This window comes from Panthera tigris, chromosome C1 (assembly GCF_018350195.1).
Source record: "Panthera tigris isolate Pti1 chromosome C1, P.tigris_Pti1_mat1.1, whole genome shotgun sequence".
Taxonomy (NCBI): Eukaryota; Metazoa; Chordata; class Mammalia; order Carnivora; family Felidae; genus Panthera; species Panthera tigris.
In genome coordinates this window covers 19,096,424-19,120,295 of record NC_056667.1, presented here as the reverse complement: position 1 = coordinate 19,120,295, position 23,872 = coordinate 19,096,424, and the positions used below count along the sequence as shown (strand labels likewise).

The following is a 23,872-nucleotide window of genomic DNA, read 5'->3' as shown; positions in this document are numbered from 1 at the left end:
CCCAGAGAAAGGTAGGGGCTGCCCAGGGCTGGGCTGGCTCTGGGCAGAGCAAGGAGGTGATCTGCTGGCTTGGTAGCCGATTCCTGCTTGACAGGAGAAATCTAAAGCCATCTGCTCAGGCTTCAAGGTCGGAGAGCAGTGACCCCATGCGCTCTGGGCCCCTCTGGCTGCTGCCCTGCCTTTGGCCCTCTTAAGTTTGCTGGTCCTAGAGTCCAGGCCCCAAAGGCTGTGGGCGGTCGTTTCTCGGCCTGCTTCTGCCCAGCTGGGGACACTTAGCTGTGCAACCTCACCTTGACCCTTTGCATTCAGAACCTCGGCCGGATGTCAGCCTGGTCTGACCCTCTTCTCAAAGCCTGTGCTAGGGTGTTTTGGACCCTGGTTGAATTCTCAGGGCACCTGTCACCCAGTCCCCCCTCCCCCCAACCAGCCCACTCACCGTCACCACTTCCCAGCCCCACTCCCTGTAGATGGGGTCGTGGGTCTGTCGCCACAGGTACATGTAACTCTCCACCACCTCAGGCCGCAGGATATAGTAGCTCTCGCTCAGCTGTGTGGCCACTGCCTCTCTGCCGGAGTTAAACCAGAAGGCCTCGGGCCCCAGTTTGGTATCTGTGGGGATGACCAACCAGAGGGTCTAGGTCAGACCTCCCACCTTCTACTTTTCAGGACCTGGCTGCCACAGGAGAGAGCTCAGTGGCCTGGAAGCAGTGGCAGGGGGAGGGCTGGTGATGGACTGATACCGGCTGGGCCCTGCCTATACCGCCAGCCAGAGCAGAGCCTGGCAAACGCACAGCTTCCCTCTTGGCCTAGGTTGGCCACAGCAAGACCCTTGAGGCCTCGAACATTTTGCAGTTTTAGAATCTGAGAGTCCAAATGAACTATCCAGCAGTCGGGGGAGACAAAGGTTTGGGCGATGTTCCCCAGCTGTGTGTTTTGAGATGTTAGCTCTGCAAGATGTGAACCAGAGCTCAGCCAAGAAAGGATTTCAGGTTTAAATACATTTAAGGAACAGTGGGTCAGATAAAGTGAAAGAGTCTCCCGTCTGCAGGACTTATCAGATCCTTTAACATGCTGATATGCAGTGATGCTTCTCCACACACCCCTTTCTTAGGGCACCTCTATTTCACACCTCCCAGAAGCTTCCAGAGCCGACAGGCTGGGATAATGTCGAGGTGGAGACGGGGAGGGGGGGGGCAGGGGGGGGGGTACTGCCCAGAGGCACATACTCAGGCAGAGGCAGCTAGATAAAGAGGGCCTGATGAGTTCTGAGTTTCATTTTGTTATCATTGTTTGGCTTGTTTGTTTTTGGACAATTTGGTGCTGTCCCTGTTTTCTGGAGGACCATAATTATAACCACAACTACAGTCACCACCTATGATTTCAAGGGCTGTGCTGGGTGCTTTCCATACATTATTTCAATCCTTAAAACATGGTTTTCTTTGCTAAGGTAGATGTTATTGTCCCTCTCCCAGGCACATGGAAACTGAGGGTCATAGAGGCTAAGTAATTTGTCCAAGGTAACACAGCGAGCTGTGACTGAGCTGGGATGTGACCCTCGATCTGTCTGATGCCCTTTCCCTGGACTGTGCTCTCTCTCTTTTCCTCCTGGGTCTGAGACTCTAGGCCTCCTTCCTTTAACACCTGTACATCACATCTGGGTCAGCAGAGTGCCCAGCTCTGGTCCTCAGGTGTCCCCTTCCTTCTTCCCATTGGGTCAGGACCCTGAGAGGCCCTGGGTTGTTTTTCCTCAAGAGACGACTGGAGCTTTGCAGGACATCCTACTCCCATGGAAGGCTTCACGGAAACGGGACCCCCCAGACCCTGGCCCCTTCAATTGCTCAAATGCTACAGCTGCTCTTGACCATCAGCAGTCATTCTGCCAAGCGGCTAATGGGGTGAGGGCAGGAGCGACCGCCGTGGTCGTCCGTGGACAAGCGGGCTGGCTGGAACAGCATGCTCTATTAAGTGCGTGTCTTTTATGGTCTGGGCTGATTGTCCCAGACAAACAGCGAGCTTTTTATTATTCCTGAGATTTCCCGTTTGTTTATGGTCCTGGCTCTCTGAATGAAATTGCAGACCTGTTGTAAGGACCCACTGCAAATCACTGGCTTCATGAAAACAGCTCCCGGAGATCTGGACTCAACTGGAGGGGTCAAGGACACGTGTCAGGCTAATAAACTCCTCCGTGCTGTGGCTGAAGGCGGCTGGCAATGTGCTCTCTATGGGACCCTCTATCTCACCCTGGGAGACCTGTGTTATTGTTTCCATTGAGCAGGTAGGAAAATAGAGGCCACCCAGCTGGTGAGTGGCAGAGCAGCACTTGAGCCACGAATATTCATGGCAAATCTTAGGTCCTCTCCTCCAACCAAGCCTGGGATTAAGTTCAGAGCAGTGGGCACCTCTCAGGGCCCTGGAGGAGGGATTTTTCTGAGGGGCACTAGAGAGGCAGCACATAAGAAGGAGCTGGGCATCAGAAGACCTGGGTTCTAGCCCCGGCTTAGCTACTCACACGCAGGGTGACTTTGGTGAAGTCACTTCCCCACTTTGGGCTGACTCAGTTTCCCCATGTGTAAAACAGGGAGTTGGGTTCATGTTCTCTAAAGTGACTTCTGATTCTAGCATTTGACAATTCTGCGTGGAGTGTTGGGGGGGATGGTCAAGGAGCTCTCAAGCTTTCCGGTGATCTGGGAACAAAGAGGGTGATAAACAGGGTGGTGCCAGGGGCGGTAAGATCCCCTAAATGGAGGGGTGGTGGGGAGGAAAAAGAGAGGTACATTCAGGGGTAAGGGTTCAGGGAGAAGGAATTCTCTAGGCTCAGGGAGCCTGGAGGACTTTCCGCTCTGTGCCCCTGGGCCAAGTCTTCTCTGGGCCTCAGCACATCTGTGTTGTGAGGTTTGGCCATGATGTGGAACAATCCTTGGCCAGGTGCTCAATACAACACCCCTATTTTCCTTTGAACTTCGGGTACAATCTCAGTGCACAGACAGCACGTCCCTCGTACAAATTCTATGTAACTTCCAAGGGGAAACTGTGTTCCCTTCACTCACTGTCGCTCCGCTGGTTTGTCTAGTTCTTCCTTGTGTCTAGCCTCAGTCTCTCCTGCTGCCCTTCCCCTCGCACGGTTACCTGAGCGGGCGTACGATTCGTGGCACGTCTTGGTGATCTGGGCTGCGAGCTCTCGGTAGCGGGCCCTCTTTTCTTCCTTGGCATCCTCAGCGCCGAGGGCGATCATGCCCCCGGAGAAACAGGCCAGGTGCCCCATCTTGTGGTCCAGAATCCCCCCTCGCCACTCGGCAATGTAGGTCAGCCCCCCAGGGGAGACATTCAGCAGGTGGGTCTCTATTGCCTGGGAGCAAGGTGGGAGTTGGGCAGGGGGAAGGGGCATGGGGGGCGGGACAGAGAAGGGAGGGGGAGAGGACGGAAAATGAACATTTTGCAGACAGCAGTGAACGCAGCTCTGCTGGGCCCTCCATCCCAGGCAAAGGAGGCCCTTGACCTTGGCTGGTGGTGGTCTCTGATGGGGCCAGTGGCACCTTCTGCCACTCGCCTGGCTGAAGCCTGGTGCCTGCGGGGGGCTTGCACACGAGGCAGCTCCCTAGGGTGAGTCTCTCATTTAGACTTAAAAAAAAAATTACTTTTAGGTGATCTCTGCATCCAACGTGGGGCTTGAACTCATGACCCCGAGATCAAGAGTTGCATGTTCTACCGACCGAGCCAGCCAGGTGCCCCTCTTATGTAGACTTTTAAATCTTCTGTGCACAAAGATCTTTTAAAAAATCTTTAAAAATTCTTGGGGCGCCTGGGTGGCTCAGTCGGCTAGGCGTCCAACTTCGGCTCAGGTCATGATCTCCCAGTTCGTGAGTTCGAGCCCCGCGTCTGGCTCTGGGCTGATGGCTCGGAGCCTGGAGCCTGCTTCAAATTCTATGTCTCCCTCTCTCTCTGCTCCTCCCCTGCTCACGCTTGGTCTCTCTCTCCTTCAAAAATAAATAAAAAAATATTTAAAAAAAATTCTTATCCATCCTCCACTGTATTCTCTCTTAGGGAGTCTTAACCTAAAGCCCAGCTGGCCTGTAGGTGGGCTCCAGGGGGTCCAGAAGGCCCGTCAAATTGTGTATGACACTTTTGTGTATGTGCATTTTCATGGGAAGAGGGTCTAGATATTTTATCTGAGTCTTAAAAAGGACCCACAGAAAGTTAAGAACTTCTCTCTACAAGCCCTTATCACGCACCTTCTCATTTAATGCCCACGACGAGCCAGGCACATGGCTGCAGTGCCCTCTACAGACAAAGGGGTTGAGTGGCTTGTCCCAGGTCCCAGCCACGCTGGGACTGACCTCCGTCAGTTCCAAGCTGTGTGACACTGGGCAGGTTCTATGTGCTCTCCTACTGCCTGGATCTCCGAGTGTATGAAATGGGGAGATGACCATAAACCACCTTATAGGGTTGTGAGGACCGGGTGACATGTGTGTGCAGCCCTCAGCATACTTCCTGGCGCAGTGAGAGTCCTCAGTGCCCGTGGGCTGTTCCAGCTCCTCTCCAGCCCGCCCCCCCCCCCCCCAGCCTCTTTTCATTCCCACCCTCTCCTCCCATCCAGTATTCGAGTGTATTCCGTGAGCGCCTCCTTGGGGCCAGCAGCAGTTCGGGCAGGGTATATAGCCCCTGAAGACACGCAGCCTGGGCCCTGCCTGGGGGCGGGGCTCACCTGCTAGTCAGAGACTTCCCCACAAAATCAAATACACGCACGAATTAGGATTTGTGGTCGGTATTTTACAAGAAACATGCTCCACCCCAACTGCGCCACTCCGGCTTGTCTCTGGGCATCCTCCACGATGCGCTTCCCTGGAGACGGCGCCCTGGCCCAAACCCCGGCTGCCCCGGTCCGCTCTTCCCCTGTCGCCTTTCTACGTGGTGCCGTCCCCACTTTGTGCATCCGTATCTGTGTGTGTGTGTGTCTGTGGCACGTCTGTCTCTCTCCCGGGACTCTGAGGGCTGAGTGAGAGCAGAAGCCGCCACCACCAACCTCCGGCCAGGGGCTGACATACAGAAGGCACTCCAACACCTTCGCTCTTGGATCGGTTTGTTTCTTTTCCTGCTCCTGCAAGGTCCCGGCTGGGGGGCTGGCTGCAGGACCCTCACTGAATAGCAGATGGGGAGGCTCTGATGACGTGACGTGCCCAGGGCACCTGTGCCACGTGGGGAGGAGCACTGAGGGGGGCGCCTGGGGAGCCGCTCACTACTGGGTTGGGTCTGCTCTGGGCTGGGCCCTGGCTCCTGGGTAGAGCTGGGTCCACGCGGGTGTGGAGGGGTGGCAGTCTAACCCAGGCTGCAGAAATCTGGTTCAGTTACCCACTGTCGACACTTGGGGGAGAACACAGACATCTGGGGGCGATCCCATGAAGCCTCAACCGCAGTGCAAAAACTGCCCCTTCCAGACTGACTCCCGTGGGTTATTTCCATTCTGGGTTAATGCCAGGCTAAGTAATTGTGGTAAAGACGAAATGACAGACCAGTCTCTCTGTGAGGACACTACTGAGACAAGCAGATAGGTGCAGAGATTAAAAATCAAGGCTTTCTAAAACCCTAAGCCAAACATGAGACAACACAGGCTGCCAACTGACTGGTTAGGCTTCAATCATAGCAGGAAACAGAGCAGAGCCGAGCGGGATACAGAGGCCTGGGTTGGAATCCCAGCTCTGCAATTTGAGAATTGGGTGATTCTGGGCAAATTTATTTCACTTTTCTGAAGACTCCTTCTCATTTGTAAACTGGGAATAATTCCTGGGATGGCTGTGAGGTTATGCAAAGCCTCTGCTTCCTTTGGCCCTCCTGGAGGGGACCCCATCTGTACATTCCCGAGAGGGACTTCAGGCAAGCCAGGCTCCTTTGTGGTTGGCAGGAGCACTCTATCTGGAGTCAGTGTTTGCACCCTGGCTTTGACACTGGCTGCTGTGTGACCTCGGGCCTCTCTGAGCCTCAGTTTCTCGTCTGTAAAATGGGGTTAAATAAGACAAGGCAGTCAATGCACCTGCCTGGAGGAGGCCGCAGTGACAGATACTCTCCCTGTCCTTCTTTTCGCTCCTCCTCTCCTCCTGGGACCCTCCAGGGGTGTGCCCAGTCTGCGTGTCTGAATCGTCCACACCCGCCTGTGCCGGACATTGTTCTAACTTATACACTGGAAACCCACCCCCCCCCCCACCCCGCCCCGCCCCGCCCCGCCCCCTGCCCCAGGCAGCTTTCAAGGCTGTTTCCTGGGCCTCAGCCCAGAGGTTCTGATGTACCTTGCCAGGGTGCAGCCTGAGCAATGGGATTTTATAGCTCCCCTGGTGATTTTTAACGTGTGGACAAGGTTGAGAACTACCAGAATATTCTTCAAAGCCCCAAACTTGCCAGAGGCCCAGTCTTTACCCAGGGTCAGAGATACTCCAGGCTCTTCACTAGGGATATCAAATTCAGGGAGCAAAGCCAAGTTCTCTCCTGTTCAATCAAGTGCTTTCCATAAAGCTCCCGTTTGCTTAAATAATTCATGACCATTTCTTCCCTTGAAGCCTCAACTACAGTGTGCCCTGAGGGCAGGGAACCAGGCTGTTCACTAACTTCATGTTTACCCTGCAAGGAATGACAGAAATGTAGAAAGGCCTTTCCAGGCAGCATCTCCTGTGCAGGCTGAACACAGATCCTCAGACAGGAGACACTGGCTGTGGTCTAAGCTCAGCTGGAGCTGAATCTGGGGCTGAGACTCAGACTGAGATGGGACTGCAGTCCCAGTAGCTGCTTCATGACCAAGGTCTTGGTGCTGGGGAGCTGGGCGGGGAAAACTCATCACCGAGCCCACAGTTTAAAAGGTCCATGGCTGGGGCGCCTGGGTGGCTCAGTCGGTTGAGCGCCGACTTCGGCTCAGGTCACGATCTCACGGTCCGTGAGTTCGAGCCCCGCATCGGGCCCCTGTGCTGACAGCTCAGAGCCCGGAGCCTGTTTCAATTCTGTGTCTCCCTCTCTCTGACCCTCCCCTATTCATGCTCTGTCTCTCTCTGTCTCAAAAATAAATAAACGTTAAAAAAAAAAAAAAATTAAAAGGTCCATGGCTGTGGAGGCCTGTTTCAATGCACTTCCTTTACGCACTACTGTTTCTGGTCAGACTCATGCAATCAGAGGGTAGTTAGAGATCACTCATCCATCTGTCTAACTGTTCATACCCATTCATCCACTATATCCACTCACCCATCCATCCTTCCACCTGCCTATCTACCCATTCACCCACCTATCCATCCTTCCACCCACACATCCACCCATCCCTCCCTCCATCCATCCACCCATCCTTCCACCCACCCACTGACCCACCCATTCACTCGTCTGTCCATCCATCCATCCATCCATCCATCCATCCATCCATCCATCCCTTCAGCAATCATATGTTCATTTGTTCACAAAACACACAAAACAGTTCACAAAAGCACACAAAACAGTTTTTGTGTGCTTGCTATGTACCGGGCACTGTTTTAGGAGTGAGGCAGACACAGTGAATGACTAGACAAGATCTTGGCTCCTTGATAGCTCACATTCTATTTGGGGAAGACAATGAATGAGTAAACAAATATGGGCACATGATAATTTTCAGTGCCCATGAAAGCAAAGAAGAGAGTAAGTCTGGGGTTTGTGACAGAGAGAGGTGGCAAAAGGCCAATTCCTAGTGGTATTTTAGTTGACCAATAAATGGGCCACAGCCACTTGAATGATATTCCACATAGAGACAACAGCAAATACAGAAGCCCCAAGGTGAGATTGAGTCTGGTGTGTCTGCAGGAGGCTGGGGACCACACCTGACAGCAAAGGGGAAGGAGTTCAAGGTGACTGGTAGGTCTAAATCAGGTGGGCAAAGGTGAGGAGTCTAGTTTATTCCAAATGTGAAGGAGCCAGTTCTCCTGGCTGCTGTGTGGAGAGCTGACTTAGAAGGGCAGAAGAGCAAGAAATCTAGTCGAGGAGACATAAGACCTCAGACCAACACGGCAGCAGAGTAAATCCGACTTGCTCAACTCACTGTATGAGGAAACCGAGGCCTGGAGTCTACCCAGGGCCTTTTCCTTACTTGGGCTCAGAAACACCTATTGATGGGCCAACGGGAGTCTATAACCTCCTTTCCAATAGCGCAGGCTAACCAACTCCCTCTTCCATCCTGAGGTGTCCCCCTCCTGGCAGTCACCACCCCAGCCTACCATCTGTTCAGTTCACACCCTACAGCCAGACCAGCGGTGGTGAGGGGCCATGGGGGAAACACTGGGGCTGGCTGAGAAGATCTGGCTTTAGCTCCGGCTCGGCCAGCGCTGTGCCGTGTGCCTTTGAGCAGTGCCTTCCCCTCTCTGGGCCTTGATTTCCATCCACATAGAGAGAAGGAGCAGAACTGGATGCTCCACTGAGGGAGGCCCCCTCCCCATTTGGACACGCTAATTACATCATCTCTGCTCCACCAGGAAGAGAGCTGAGGCTCTTGCTTTGGCAGCCTCTTTTGGGGGCTCCCAGGCCACCATCTGACTATGCTGTGGGCTCTGACACATTGACTGAAGCCCACACACCACGGTTTCTGAGGCAGACTGACTGCCACTTCCTGTGAGGCCTTGGACAAATGACTTTCCCTCCTGGAGCCTGGGTTTTGCATCTGTAACACGAGGATGCTAACATGGCCCTAATTTCAAGGTGTTCGAGAAGAGTCTCAAACTGGGTGTGCAAAGCAACTGGCTGGGGAGGAGACTGTCTTGTTCTTCTGGCTAGCACACCACGGTGGGGGTGGTGGCGGTGAGTGGGCCCCCTGCACTTAGGGGCCTGTGCCAGACCCGGTGGTGAAGGACCAACCACCGGTGAAGAATCCGGCACTTGTCTTACCTCCAAGGCTTCATAGTACATATCTTTAGCCTCCACATCTGTCTTGGCCGACATCAACCAGGATTTGATCAAATATTCATAAAAACTGTCCCCGAGTCCTCCAACCGAGACGTGGTCTGTGAGGGGAAAGAGGACAGGAACATTATTTTTAAAGTATTAAAAAAAATTTTTTTTGATGTTTATTATTTTTGAGAGAGAGAGAGAGAGACAGCATGAGCAGGGGAGGGGCAGAGAGAGAGGGAGACACAGAACTGAAGCAGGCTCCAGGCTCTGAGCCGTCGGCACAGAGCCTGGCGCGGGGCTCGAACTCACGGACCGTGAGATTATGACCTGAGCTGGACGCTCAGGTCAGGACCAGACGCTCAACCGACTGAGCCACCCAGGCGCCCGAGGGAACATTATTTTTAACTGCTGAGGCCACCAGGCAGGTCTCACCGAGGGACTCATTGGGTGGCGAGTCTCACGCGCTGGCCTCTGTGGTCCCCCCCAGTGCTGGGTGCCGATGGGGAGCAAGTGTTTGATCAGCAGCCTCTGAGCCCTGAGAGAACAGGGGCAGAAAGGAAGGCACAGACTGTGACTCGAGGAACCGGGGCCACCTTGAACACGATCATGTGGCATGCAAGTGCACAGGCTCACCCGGGTATATAAATCATGTCGCTTTAGCAGACCGAGGATGGCAGGGCCTCTGGTTATTAACTGTAAATGAGTTGCATTTCTTTAAAAAGATAATCTGGTGGCAGGGAGTTCAGAGATTTTTATTACCCGGTGACAAACATGGTAATTAATGCTGGGCAGGTTCATAAAAGGCCATGGAAAGGAGGAACGGGAGCCTTAATTTAGTCACAGTACAGAACCACTTGGAAAAACCAAGCTTAAATGGAGCAGGTTAGGATAAATGGAGTTTCCAAGGAGCAGGGGGAGGGAAGAATTGGGTTTTGAAGAGCCCCTCTTTGCCCTGGGTGGCATCAGCCTGGAGTTGGCCACAGAGCAGGACCGTGAGGCTGTGGCTGAATGAGAGGTGACTCCGCTCAGGGCTGTCCCGGGAGAAAGACGGGTCAACCGTGAGCGCTTAACCCGAGCGGCAAGACACGGAAATCACTTCGCTCCCATGCTTTAAAAATTAACAACAGGGAAACAGAAAGGCATTTAATAGAGAAACAAAGAGGAAACTTCAGTTCCCTGTTAAGATTCATTTAAGCAGAAAAAGGGAGGAAGGAAAATAGGGGGGACAGATTCAGGCAGCAAAGGGGCGATGGGGAAGTTATTTCCAGCTCCTCTGGACAAAGCAGGGATAGGAAGACAGAAGGGAGGGGAAGTGGGGGGCGGGGAGAGAAAAGGAAACAGAAAATCTGTCAAAAGGTACCATTTCTCCAGGGTCTACTGGGGGCCAGAAACTTTACTGTATTGTCTGTAACAACCTCCCAAGAAGCCTGTAGGTAAGCATTGTCAACCCCTTTCCCAGATGGGAAAACTGTGAGTGGGCCTACATAGTGACTCCAAGGCCACCAAGGTGGCAGAGCCCTCACTTTCTGCAGCCTGACAGTCAACCAGAGGATGAAAATAAAGGTGCCTGGAGTCAGAAAGGACAGCGTGGAGAGAGAGGGACCAAAAGTCAGAGGGTAAACACAGGTGGGGACCAGGCAAGTGGGCTGAGAGGCGAACCCACAGCAAACCAGCCCTTCTGGCTCCTTCAGGCCCCATAAACAAATCATGGCCCAGCAGGGGCTCAGCAAAAACTGGACCGGATCAGAGAAATCCTGTGCCTTGGGGAGCCTCGGGAGGGGTGAGTGTGGGCTGAACCTTGCTCTGTGAAGGGGGACTCAGCAGCACGCCCCCCATCCCCCACTGCTACATGGAGGACACGACTCGGGACACAGCACAAAGGGAGGCGTGGGGCATGCCAGGCCCGGCATGTCCATGGCGTGTCCATGGCTGGAGCAGGTCCGTGCCGAGCAGGGGGCTGAGGAAGGCCGGAAGTTAAATCGGGTCAGCCTCCACTCAGGGCCCTCCCACAGCTCACAGCCCACAGAAGAGGCACACGGGCACACAGCCGAGGGCACTGTCACCGCCAGGCTCACCTGGGCCTGCTTCCTGTCACCGTTTTCTCCACCGCCCCAGACACTCCTAGCCCCTTGCCTCCCCACGCTCGCTCTCACCTGTGGTGACCCCTCTGCCAGAAACACCCTTCCCCCCCTTGCCCAGCTAACCCTTCCTCCCTGCTACACCCCAGCTCGGGCATCCCCTCCTCAGAAAGGCTTTTCTGTGTCCTCATAAACCTGCTCACAGTCCTTCCCTGCAGGGTGACCATGAGAAGTGAGATAACCCACATGCAAATCCAGCCCTCACGTGGCAAGCACTCAGTGGTAGCAGGTCCTACTCTTACTGGGGGTGTCCTTGCCGCTGGCTGCCCCCAAAGCTGTGGTGTAAGTATCTGCTTATGGGTCCACCTCCCCCACCAGGCTGTGGGCTCTTTATGGGGAGGAACCGCATATGATTCTCATTTTACGCCCAGCGCCTGTATGGCACCCAGTGGATGTCCAGGAAGTCCTGAACGAAAGAAAATAAGGTAGGTTTGAGCTGTGTTGGGAAGGGTTTCGAACGCCAAGCCAAAGAGTTTGGACTTCATCATGCGATTGCAGCGTGTGTATGACGCGGTCGAGGGCGTCTTCTGGCAGGTACGTGCAGGAGACGGGAGCCAGGCCGCCAGGAGTGCCATGGGAGTTTGGGACAGGACACCCTCTTGGGGATACGCGCAGAGCTTCTCAGGGGCCTCTACCAATGTGAACAATTGTCATTTGGCACACAGAGAGCCCAGGGGCGGGAATCAGAAGGCGAAGATCTGCCATTAGCTCAGGGCAAGCCATCTTCCCCGCTGGGCCTCAATCTTTTGATCAATAAAATACAGAACAGGAGCATGAGTTGGTGTGCATGAGCCTGAACAGAGATGGGCTTTGCTGCTTCCTGATTGTGTCATCACACTTGGCAGGGGGAGGCCACCACCCTACACTGGCTCTCAGGAAAGTACCGTGAACCGGGGGGAGGCTGCCAAACTGGGGCCAGTGGGCAGCTCACACTACGCACCCACTGGGGAGAATCTAGATTTGCCACACCTTCTCATCGAGGAAGGTGTGGGATTCAGGCAGTGGACCAGACAAGCCACTCCGGGGGCCAAGCTGAAGGGCGGGCAGCTCTCTGAGCTCTGAGTGGCTCTGTGAGGCTCGGTCTCATCTGTGCTTGGTACCAGCAGGAGGCTGGTGAACTTGTCTTGGCTGTGAAGTCCCAGTGGCAGGAGGGTCTTGGCCTCCCCGTTACCCTGCAGCTCAGTTTCCAGCGGGAGCAGCGGGGGCCTGGGACCCGGATGCAGACCTAACTCCTTCTTTCCAAGCTGCAATTGCTGTGGTTGCAAACACGCTTTGAATCCAGAGGATTCAAGGAAGGAAAAGAATGCGAACACACTTAGCTTATGCAAGTTGGGAATGTTCCCATCTGTTGGGAAAATACACAATTACCAAAAAGTCTCAGCAAAAACCACAGAAAACCTGAGATGAGTCCAGGTGCCAAGCCCATGGGAGGAGGAAGACAGGCCCCCGGGTGAGCAGGGCTTGATAGCCTTCCCTCTGTTCTCTAGCAGGCCTCAGATTCATACTTTATTCTATTAATTTTTTTCATGTTTATTTATTTTTGAGAGACGGAGCATGAGCAGGGGAGGGGCAGAGAGAGAGGGAGACAGAATCTGAAGCAGGCTCCAGGCTCTGAGCTGTCGGCACAGAGCCTGACGTGGGGCTCGAACTCATGAACTGAGATCATGACCTGAGCCAAAGTCGGACGCTTAACCGACTAAGCCACTCAGGCACCCCTGATTCATATTTTATTAATATGAAACAATTTTCCGTATGTGACCGACTTTGCTCAGTCTTGTGACCCCTGGCGCAGCCTGAAAAGAAAGTTATGTTTCTCAGCGGGGTGGGTGGGGGGCTCCCTGTAATTTGCCAAGGTAGCTGTTGGGACTGGGAAGCCACGCCCCTCTCCCTCTCTTTATGGCTTTTGCTGGAGCGGCTAAGGCCAGCAGGGGGGCAGTTTATCTCTTTACCCAGTCGGGCCTTGCAATTAAAAGCAGTAACAGTTATTGAACTGTCTCTTCCCGTGGCCATAATCTGTAATTCAAACCTTCATTTTCTCCCTGCACTTTTGGATTTGGCGGTGTGTTTTGGTTAAAAATACTTTGCATTTCTGTAAGTGGTTTTTGCAGGAGGCCACTTGGGAGTGAGGTCATCATCAGGGAAAATTCCTGGGTCAAATTTTCTGGGCATTCTGGACCTGTAATCACAGAGACTCAGGGGTGGAAGAACGATGCCTCTGCAGCTTTTCCGTGGTGTCCCCGCCGGCTGGCCAGCCCTCCGGGCCCTGACTGTATACTTTTACTGATGGGTATTCATCATCTTTTAGAACAGCACATATCATCTTTGGAAGATGAACTGAAATCTGTTTCCTGCCCCTTCTGACCGTTACTCCCACACCCCTCCATGGTGCACAAAGAACATAACTCTAGGTCTCCTCCCATGTGTAGGAGAGGAAACCAAGGCTCAGAGAGATAAAGTGAATTCCCCACAGCCGTGCAGTAATTAGACTCATATCTACTTTGCCCCTGAGCCCTTGCTGATGTCATAACAACTGGAGCTGGAGGCAGGGAAAGGGAAACGGGTCTTTGAGCAGAAATGGTGGAGGTGAGGGTCGGGGTGCTCTGGGAAGCCCCTAGAAGCAGGGCCCAAGGAACCTGCCGCCACCGATTCGTGCTATGACCTCTTGACATCTTGAATCAAGGCCTCTTGACAAGGGAACAATCCCAGGGTCCTGGGAGACTTTTCAACACTCTCCAGCCCGCACATCCCCCCCCCCCCAACCCCATTCCGTTTCAGTGGGTGGAGCTGGGGGTTGAAAATGAGGCTCCGTGGGCGACCCACACGTGTCTGGTTGAGGAATAAGCCTCTGAGTAGAGAACAGCAGGAAATCCCAGGACCAATTCTTGTAGGTGTAAGATACAGAGGTGAATTCATGATCTTTGTACTGCTGTATAGTTAGTCCACTTAAGAATTAAAAAAAAAAAAAAAGATTAGAGTTGGAGGTGGGGCACCAGATCAAAGGGGCTGGGAGAGGATGTATGGTCTTTCTTGGGGCCACTTCTGGAGTAGATGGGTCTACGTGGAACACTCCCACAAGTTTGGGGGATGACGGGGGAGGCTTCAGCAGCATCCTGAGAGACGGAAGGCTGGAGACAGCGAGCTTGTGGGGGACGCACAGGGCAGGCCTCACTACATGGCGGCCATCACACCCCTCACAAGAGCAATGACAACAGTGAAGCCTCCCCACAGTGCCTGGCAGGACAGGTCGTGTCTGGGAGCACAGAGCAAAAGCCTCGCTGGCATTCGGCTCTGATAAATGTGTCCCTCATCACTCGGCCCAGGTGCCTTGCACCGGATGCTGGCGGCAATCAGTTGAAGGCGGCGTGTGCGTCGGGGGTGGGGGGGGGGCGGGGGGCAGGTAGTGGCCTCTCTGTACTCACGTTGCATCCAGTTTCCGCTCACTGGGCTGAGGAAGTTGGGGTAGAGGCCGAAGGGCTTGTCAATCTTCCTGAGGACCTTCCGGATGTTCCTGACCTGCCAAGATACAAACGCCAGACGCCCCTTCACTTTCTGGAAGGAGCCAGTGACTTTCAGCCGATGAGGATGGAGACAGCTGGTTTGGATCCACAGAGGAAACCACTCGGAGGAGGAGGAGGGAGAGCTTCGTAATCAACCGCAGGCCGCGGCCCGGAGGTGGCAAGACGGGGCACGGCAGGAGATGGCCACTGTGGGGCCTGGCCGCTGCCTCTGCACGGACCACTCTGCCTGGGGCCCTGCTAGGCCCCCACGCCCCCCTCACTTTGCCCCTTCCTCACTGTGCACCACTCCAGGGGATGGGCCTTTACTGAAGGGGGGGGTGGTTCCTATAAGTGATAGCAGCTCATGTGTAACTGCTAGTAGGTAAAACTGCCTTTTTCGTGGGTCAGAAATGGTCAGACACTGGCTCTTTCATATGGTTCAGCCTAGGAATATGTTATTTTCTCTGACACCACAGGAACCATTCCAGAGGAAGGGCCTGGGCCCCTCAACACCCCCTGCCCTAAGAGGCATCTCAGGGTTTTCACGACAACACTGCAACAGCTGGTAACATTCCTCAGTCCTTCTGAGCCAGGCCCATTATAAACACATTACCTCCAACCCTGAGAATAACCTTTGTGGTATTATCTCTGTTTAACAGATGACAAACCTGGGCCTCAGAGTTTCGGCGACTTGCCCGTGGCCACTCAGCTCATCAAGTGGCAGAGCCGGGACACGAGTCACGTCTTGGCTGACCACACAGAGTCGCCCCTGTGTCCAACACGGATCAGGGCAGGGACCGTGCAGCGCGTGTAGCAGAAGCTGCCCCAGCTGGAGTGAGAAGAGGCGCAATTTGCCACCTTCGGGGCTACAAAGGGCGAGAAGCAGGAAGGCTTCATCCATCCCTTGGGGTCTGCTCTCTGGCAGCACAGGAAATCCTTCCAGCACAGAATCCAGCAGAACAGAAAGGCCCTCAGGGACGGTACTATATCATGCTCACAGATTTATCTACAAGACGAGGAGCGGGGAGAGCAGCAGCCTTTTAGCTGTCAGACCTTTCTTTCCAGGGGACAGCACTTTGCTCTACCACATGAGATTTCATATCCATTTATGTTAGCGGAGTCCATTATGGGGGACAGGGATGTGCTTGTACCTGAGTTATTCTCGACTGTCCTGGTGGTGAGCAGTGAAGCAGGCTAAATTAGCTCCCCTGGAGGGTGCGGGTGCTTCTAGAATTTGGGCCAATTTGTTGACTGCCAATAATCGCCTCTGTGGGAGGCATGATTGGGGGATGAAAATAGCCAGAGAATGTAAATGTAGAGAGAGACAGAGAGACAAGCAGATGGACTTGAGGGGGGAAAGCCTGAAGCCTGCTATACTAATCTGGTCTTGAAAGAACGTGGGCTTCAGAGTCAGGAAGTCCTGGGCTTGAATCCTGGCTTTCTCAGTTACCAGCTGGATGACCCAGGACAAGTGACTTAACCTCTGAGTCTCAGTTTCCTCCTCTATAAAAAGGGGACAACAAGGGGACTCACCTCAGGGTTTGGAGGGGTGATTAGGGATACTATAAGGCACCCAGCACATAGTAGGTGCTCAGGCAGTGGTAGCTAGTGTGTCCAGACTAGCCAGGGACTAGAGTGAGCTCCCTGTCCCTCTCCATCGTAAGCCAGTCACAACCTTCCCGGAGGAATTTGGCTCCATGGCAAAGGAAACACGGAGGCTGGGGGAGGCAGGGCTTGGAGGTAGGGAAAAAAGGATAGGAAAATAAGACTGATCAGGAAGTGGGATTCAACTTACTCCATGAACTTTCAAGGTGGGGTCCCAGGGTGGCAGAGTCCTCCCAATACAAGGGAAAAGCTTCTGAAGTGCAGGTCTGACATGACAGGCCATTTAAGGGGGGCGGGTAGTGAGCCCCAACACAGAGGAAGTGATCAAGGGGCTGAAAAGCTCTTGAGCTCCCCGAGAATGCTCAGAGGGATTCCCACACTGAATAAGCGCTTCTCCTACACCTGGCATCAAAAGACACATGGGTGCTTATGGAAAATGCAGATTCCCGGGCCTGGGGGGAATCCCAGAGATGTGTTTCCTCACAGGAGTGCAGGGTGATGCTCTGAGGCTGGATGGTGGACTCGAGACTGGGAGCCACCTGGCGGGGGCGTGAATCTTTGCTCTCCCCGTGCTCCTAGGACTCCAAGAGGCTGATATTCAGAGCAGGGAAGGCTTTGGGGGTGGGGGCCTCCAAAGGGTTCTCCTTGGAGGCGGGGCCTCATCTCCCTGGGCGGGACTCAGGAAGGGACAATTGCCTTGGGGCCCGACCGCCACCTGAGGGTGGTATGTATACACTTCCCCTCCTCCGGTTTGGGGTCAGACCCGGCGAGACACCTGCAGGTGGTGGGACTGCCACGGGCTGTAACGTGGAGGAACTGCATCTTCCGGAGGGCTTCGCGGAGGGGCGGGAGCGGACAGCTGTCAGACTGGATGATAGCCTGGATGCTATAGCTCTCAGCACCCCCGTGGCCTCAGCCAGCCTGGCACCAGCGAGGGAGAACAGACGTGTGCCTCAGCTGCGGAGTGAGACCGCTTTGCCAGCCTGCTGACAGCACGAGCTAGGCGGGCATCTGGAAGGGAAAGCCAGGCAGATCTCACACGAAAAAGTTAACTGTCTCTGGAAAGGGGACTTTCGCAGCCGGTGGCCAATTCCTGCCAAGGCAAGCTGGTGCCTGGATTTCCGTTGCCGAACTTTCTCTGGGTCCGACGGCACCAGTGAAAACCTTCCGGCAGCCTCACCTCTTCCCTGCCCTGGCAGGGCCCTGATTACTCCCTGTGCTCACCTTCCGTGCCACCTGGCTTTGGGCACACGCACGGCTTCCACGAGCAGCCACGGGCCGTCTCGGCGGTGGCTGGACGCCTTCCAGGTCCCCACCGGCCACCCTGCTCATCGCTGACCCACTTTCCTGTGGCGCTCCCGGTATGGAGAACAGGGAGGAGCTGGGAGAAGACTTGCCTTTTCTGCGAACACCTGGTTGCCAGAGAGCTCGGTGAGGTGTAAGAACTCCAAGTGCAAGGACCCGAACTCCGCCAGGATGCTGCTGCTCCCTGCCATGGCCCAGCCCCAGCTCCTGTTGGAGCTGCTGTGAAAAGACAGAAGCACCTGTCACCCCACTGTCTGTGAGGCTGGCTCCCATGCTGGGAGTGACAGGGATTGCTTAGTGGGGGATCCATCGATCACCCACTAGCGTCAGGCCATCTGCTCTCGGATGCTCCTCCCCGGGGGTCAGTATTGCCATTGGCCCCATTTTGTGGATGAGGACACTGAGGCCAGTGAACTGACTTGCTGCAGGTGATTTGAAGCCAGACCCGTCTGCCTGCACGACTCTCTGTTTCCATCGTCAAGCAGCCCCTGTGAGGCCTCTGGGCCCAAAGACGGCAGCAGAGCTGTCTCGGTGGCCGAGACCTGGCCCCCAAGTCATGCCCAATTTACAGGTGAGATCGATCACAAAGACCCCACAGAACACGTTCTGTCCTCTGAAGGCAAGCCAACCGCTTCACAGTCAGTGGGGCTGCCTGTGGAGAGTACATGGCTGTGGCTGGGTCACAATGGGGGCAGATGAAAAGCAGGAGCCCCTCCTGGCCCTTTCCCCCCTCTCTCCCCACACTGTCAGTGCTGCCCAAGGGCACACAATGGCTCCTGCCTGGAATTCTGTGGAACCCATGCCCATCAGGCAGGTGTCTCTGGCGTGCCCACAGGCCTCGAGTTGCTGGATCCCGAGGTTAGGAACAAAAGAAACAGGGGCTCTCGGAGCAAAGGTTTCCTCGGCTGTTGATCAGGCATGTCTCACGAACATCTTAGAGAGATCCTAGCCTGGCCCTGTGACCTCGCTGGAGAAGGCTGTCGACTAACCGTTTCCAGGACCTGGGTGCTGCTAAGGAGGAACCGTGCAGAGTCTCAGGTAACCCTCCCATCTGCCCCTTTCACAGATGAGGACAACAAGGCCTGGGATGGTGATGTCACCCATTCTCGATCACAGTTAGGTGGAGCACCCGGGGCCCAAAGCTGGCCTGACGACAGAGCTTGTCCTAACCATCGTGTGGGCTGCCTCTCTTTAAATTATATGATAATAAATAAGGCTGCTGCCTTTCCAGGTGCTTTCACTTAAATCTCCCTGGCACCTGTAGCCAGGGGGCCAGGGTCAAGTTTGTTAGCTGAGCAGCTTTGGGCAAATCATCCCCTCCTTATGCACCTTAGTTCCTGCATCATCAAGCTGGGCAAGAGTAATTGGTCCCAGTCTCTGTTCCTAGGTCTTTTGTGGGGTGAAGAGGGAGGAGAAAAGTGCAGGGTGGGAGTGGCCTTGGGCAAGCTGCTGCTTCTCCCTGTGCCTCAGTTTCCTCATAATGTATCATGATGATCTTTCCTGTGGGACAGAGCAGCGTGGAGTGAGTGCCCCCTATTTGTAGGGGCTACAAGGTACAGGCTGAGGGGGGCTGGCTCTGCCCTGGCCTCCGGAAGCCCCTCTACTTCCTTGCTGGGATAGCTGTGCCTCCCCAAGAACTGGGCTGTCTCTCTGTCTCCCCAGGACAGGACCTAGGGAGGCAGGCGTGGGAGAAGATGGGTTTAGGAGATCATGGTTTGCCATCTGAGGGACACTCCTTTTCCTGGGGTGGGCTGGGGCTTTTCTGAGGCAGCCCCTCTCCTCTCTAAACTCCATTATCCAGCCTGGATATAGTTTCTGAAGTCAAATTCATCAGTCTCAACTCCCAGAAACAAATGGAGGACTCCAGTGGCCTCCATAAAGAGATGACCACTGGTCCCTTTTTCCTGTCTCCACCTCCTTGGTATTTCCCTGATTTGGAGGCAGGAGGCAGATCGGGAGGGATGGGTTGCATAGAGAGGGGAGACTCACTCTCGGATAATAAATAAAACAGCTTCTGTTTATTGAGCCACTAAAGATACCGGGCCCTGGGTCAGGTTGTTTGCATCTTGACTTCATTTAAACCCCACAAGGTAAAATACCATTATTCCCAATATGCAAAGAGGAAACTGAGGCTCAGAGAGGGAAGTAAGTTACTGGAAGGTTGGAGCCGGGAGGTGGTGGAGGCGGGATTCAGACTGGGCTCTGCACATCCCCTAATGGTCTCCCACCCAGATGACCCCACATCGACCCAGAGGGAAGAGGAAAGTGTCCCTTTTCTGTCCCTTTTCCTTCAGGCTAAGTGAGACTTCTCTTTCCAGCTTTCTTAGTGGGAGCCGTGGGTACCCACAGAGGGATTCTTGAATAATGGATGTTTCCTGCCCTCGCAGAGAAATTCAAGGTCAAAAAAGCCTCCAGTCACCCCCCCGTCTTTTGTTCTCATTTGCCTTCACATGAGCCTCTCCTTCCTCTCCCCTCCCTCCCAACAATTACCCTCCCCAGTGGGCTTCCTGCAGCGGAACCAGCCTGGCAGACAGGCACACAAGTGCCGGGCAGAGGCGGGCAGTGGGCGGTCGCCTTCCCTCTCCCCTGCCTGCCTTCAATGCCGGATCCCTCAGCACCCGGCCAGCGACTTCGGGCTGGTCGGTTGATCTCTCTAGACCTCAGTTTCCTCATCTGTTAAATGACAGTACCCACACCTCAGAGAGTTATTGTGAGTTATAAATTAGGCATGTAATTGGCGTCATTTTTAACATTATGCAATTATGCACATATAAATTATGTGTTTGTAGTTTATTAAAATTATTGCTCGTTTGAGTGATTGAGTTCCTGATGGGTGCCAGGCAGCTCTAGCACCTTATCTTATCTTCAGAGCCAACCTCAGAGGTAGATCCTGCGATTCTTATTTCAGACTCAGAGAGGGGGAGACACTTCTCCAAGGTCACAGAGTAAGTGACAGAAATGGTAGCGTTGAATCCGAACCCAAATCCAAATCCTAGCTACCGTGTGCCCCAGCTGCATGTATTCTGGGCAGCATCCAGAGACCAGAAGGCATGTGGATCAGCCCTGCGAGGCCATGGGCTCACGGAAGGTCTGCCCTCTGCCCCGTCCCGGTCTCTGAAGCGTGCAGGTGCGTGTGCAGCCCGTGTTCTCCCCCCTGGGGGAAGGGTTGCTCATCGATGCCCCTCCCCAGCATGGCAGAAACTCCCGCGTGTCTGTGCGTGTCTGTGTGCGCGCTCATGGGTCTGGTATAATTGTTCACTTTGGAGCCAGACAGACCCGGATTCCAAGTTCACTCTACTGCTGTGTGACCTTGGGTAAGTGACCTCACCTCTCTCAGCCTCGGTTTGCTCCACTGGTGAAATGGGGTCCGTGAGGTTGAAAAGAGAGAATGCATATCACGTGTTCACACTGCGTGTAGCACACAGTGACATGCTCACTAAACACTAGCACTTGTTAAGGTGTGTATGTGTGTGTGTGGCAGGGGTGTGCGAATGGAAGTGTTTGTGTGTGAGTGTAGGGAAGCTAGAGAGGGTGACAGGCGAGGTTGCGTATCTCCGCCTGTATGATTTGGGGGGGGCGGCAGTCGAGTGTGGCAGAGAGATTGGTCCCTGGACTGGCCACTGTCACTCAGAGGGTTCAGTGGTGCCTACAGGTCACAGGTCACAGCTGTCCCTGCCTCTGCCTCCCAGGCAGGAGGAGCAGTCATACTCACTTTGGGCAGGGCCTAGTTATGCACCCCTCCTGCTGGGACCCCGTCTGGCCCTTCCTCATAGAGCTGCCCACAGCGAGCCCTGCCCGGGGCAGGTACAGCAGCGTGTGCCCCAGCTCCCACCAGCTGGCCCTCTCCAAAGCGCAAACTCAGCGCCACGCGGGCCGGGGCCGTAGTCATCCCTGACATTCCCCCGGGGTGGAACAGGGATGCATTTTTAGCAACAGACTCTCTTACCCAGAAAATGAAAGGGAGGAGTTGCCAGGAAATATGCATATACATACATATGTATACAGCACTGACAGCATGCAAATAGCCTAAAACTAAATGCATTTTCTTAATCAGAAATGTCAGGATCTGTGTCGCGCATCCGGTCCCGGCTCTGAGGGACAGGGGTAAGGCAGACAGCCCTGCAGGGCTGTGGTTGCAGGGCTTGGGGGCGCGCAGTGCCACGCACAGAGGAGGGAAGGACGGCGAAGCTAAGGTCCTATCCCAGACTCAGGCAGCGAGGCCGGGGAGCTAGCCCTGGGAGAGAGAGCCGCAAAGATACTGTGTTTGTGTCTCCTCCCTGACGGCTGGCTGCGTTTCTCCAGGATCGGTGTTTGTGGGAAAGGGATCTGAGCAGAGCTCCAAGGGCCCGGCTCTGAGACATCAGCCCCGGCACTGAGGACGGGATTCGGTTGGCCCTGAGGGCCCCTCTGTGGCCTCTGCTGGGATTTATGTGATGTCACACCCCAGGAATGTTTTCCGATCAGACAGTTAAGTGAAGTGGCAAAGCAGTGCATGTGTCCCCTCTCTTGTGAGGCCCCAGGCAGGCGGACCAGAAGAGTGGGACCTCCCCGGGACAGAGAGGAAGCCGACATGCGACCAGAGCCCAGAGCCCCTGCCTCCGGTGAGGTGCCCTCCTTCCCTCCCGGGCAGCTGGCTGGAGCCACTGCTTGATTGAGAGTCCTGAGGTAAGACGTCACTTCAGGGGGCACCTGGGTGGCTCAGTCAGTTAACTGCCCAGCTCTTGGTTTTGGCTCAGGTCATGATCTCAGGGTTCATGAGTTCGAGCCCCACATCAGGCTCTGTGCTGATGGTGCAGAGCCTGCTTGGGAGTCTCTCTCTTTCCCTCTCTCTCTGTCCCTCCCCTGCTCTCTCTCTCTCTCTCAAAATAAATAAACTTAAAAAAAAAAATCTTTCAGTTAAAAAAAAAAGACATCACTTCAGGAGAGGGAACAGGAAGTCTGGTGAGGTGGACTCGGGGTTCTCGGAGAACCTCGCGAACGGCCCCAGGGAGCTCCTGGGTGCCTCCTACAACATCTCCCAGGGGTCTGCTCCTGCAGCGCGGGGGGGCAGCATGGGTCCTGTCTGAGGGAGGGCCAGGCAGGTGTTCAGAGCAGAGCTTTCAGTCTGTAACAAAATGGGTTGGAATCTAAGCCCCAGTTACCTATTAGCTGTTAAGACTTTGGGCAAGTTACTTTTCCTCTCTGAGACTCTGTGTGAATAATGGGGTCATATAAATATCTGCCCTCAAGATAAATATCTGCCTCAAGATCCTGCCTTCAAGAAGCTCCCAGGCCAGCAGGGAACAGGAAGAGGCATGCGACGAGGCCATAAGGAAGCAAACGAAGTGCCTGGAGGCCAGGAGAGGCTGAAACGCTCCTGGCTTAATGGCACAGGTGGCATGTGAGCCAGGCTTTGCTGGCCAGGGAAGCTGGGAGAGGAGGGCAACCGGTGGAGGAACAGAGTGAGCAAAGGCAAGACAACGGGGCACACGGGGGTCCCCAGGAGCCAGACTCATGCTCGTGAAGATTCCCACATCATGAAGCTGGCTCGCCATTAGTCCTCTGGACTCTGACCCTGTCCTTTCCCCTCTTTGGGCCTCAGTCGCCACACCTGGAAAGTGAGTGGATATAAACACGCTCCCGTCCCCACGAGAGGGAAGGGTAGCAGCGCGGAGGGGGGCAGGTAGGCACCCCACGGGCTCTGGAGCTGGACCCAGCTGCAGACCCTGCTCTGCTCTTCTCTAACTGGACCACCCAAGGTCCCCTCCACTCGGGCATTCTGTGACTTAGTGACTACCCAGAAATTCTCAGGTTCACACACTGAATTAAGCAACAGATCAGGAAGCAAAATCATGGAAGCAGCCAACAAGAATCAACGTTTTAATACCGAGCCAGTAGAACAGAAGCATTACCGGTGCTTTCTGTGACTAGTGGAACCACATGGGAGTTTTCTGCTCTTATCTAACACTTTTGGTGTAATCCACATTATCTGCAATGAGAAGTTATTATTTCTAAAGAGGGGGAAATTCCAATAAGAATGATCAAAAATGGAGTTGGAAGTCCTGGGTTTGTGTCCTGGAATGGTCAGTCGGTTACTGGCTTATGTGACCTTGGCCAGGGCCTTCAATCCTTGGAGTCTGAGCTTCTGTGACCTTGATGCCCCCCAGAAGCCCTTCTGGGTTCTGACACTGGGTTCCTGAGACCCAGCCCTGCTGGGGCCAAGGGTGGCAGTCGGCAGACCAGGGGTCCCTCTGCTCAGAGTCTCGACTCCCTAGCAGTTTGGGGCACCTCCTCATGGCAGGAGGGTGTGATGTGCCTATTGGCTGCTGACCCTAGCTGGGGAGGGAGGTGAATGGGGCACACCCATAGGGCGGTGAGTCAAGGCAGTGTTGGGGGACGATCACAGAACAGCTGCCCCTCCACACCTCAGGAAGATCAGGTCTTATGAAACCTCAGCCCCAGGTGTGGTGA

General features: G+C 54.5%; 1 protein-coding gene across 4 annotated transcripts in view; it reads right to left on the bottom strand.

Annotated features, from left to right (window-relative positions):
- Window positions 1-23,872, bottom strand: part of MAN1C1 (mannosidase alpha class 1C member 1) — a 140,702-nt gene that overhangs the window by 2,616 nt on the left and 114,214 nt on the right. For 3 of the 4 annotated variants that reach the window (XM_007083659.2, XM_042995304.1, XM_042995303.1), the window contains exons 6-10: window positions 17,515-17,641; window positions 14,435-14,528; window positions 8,875-8,990; window positions 3,127-3,346; window positions 437-609 (exon numbers count right to left, since the gene is read on the bottom strand). In XM_007083659.2, coding sequence (XP_007083721.2) covers window positions 437-609; window positions 3,127-3,346; window positions 8,875-8,990; window positions 14,435-14,528; window positions 17,515-17,641 — 730 coding nt within the window. The remainder of the gene's footprint in view (window positions 1-436; window positions 610-3,126; window positions 3,347-8,874; window positions 8,991-14,434; window positions 14,529-17,514; window positions 17,642-23,872) is intronic. The other variant, XM_015538155.2, reaches the window with a different exon arrangement.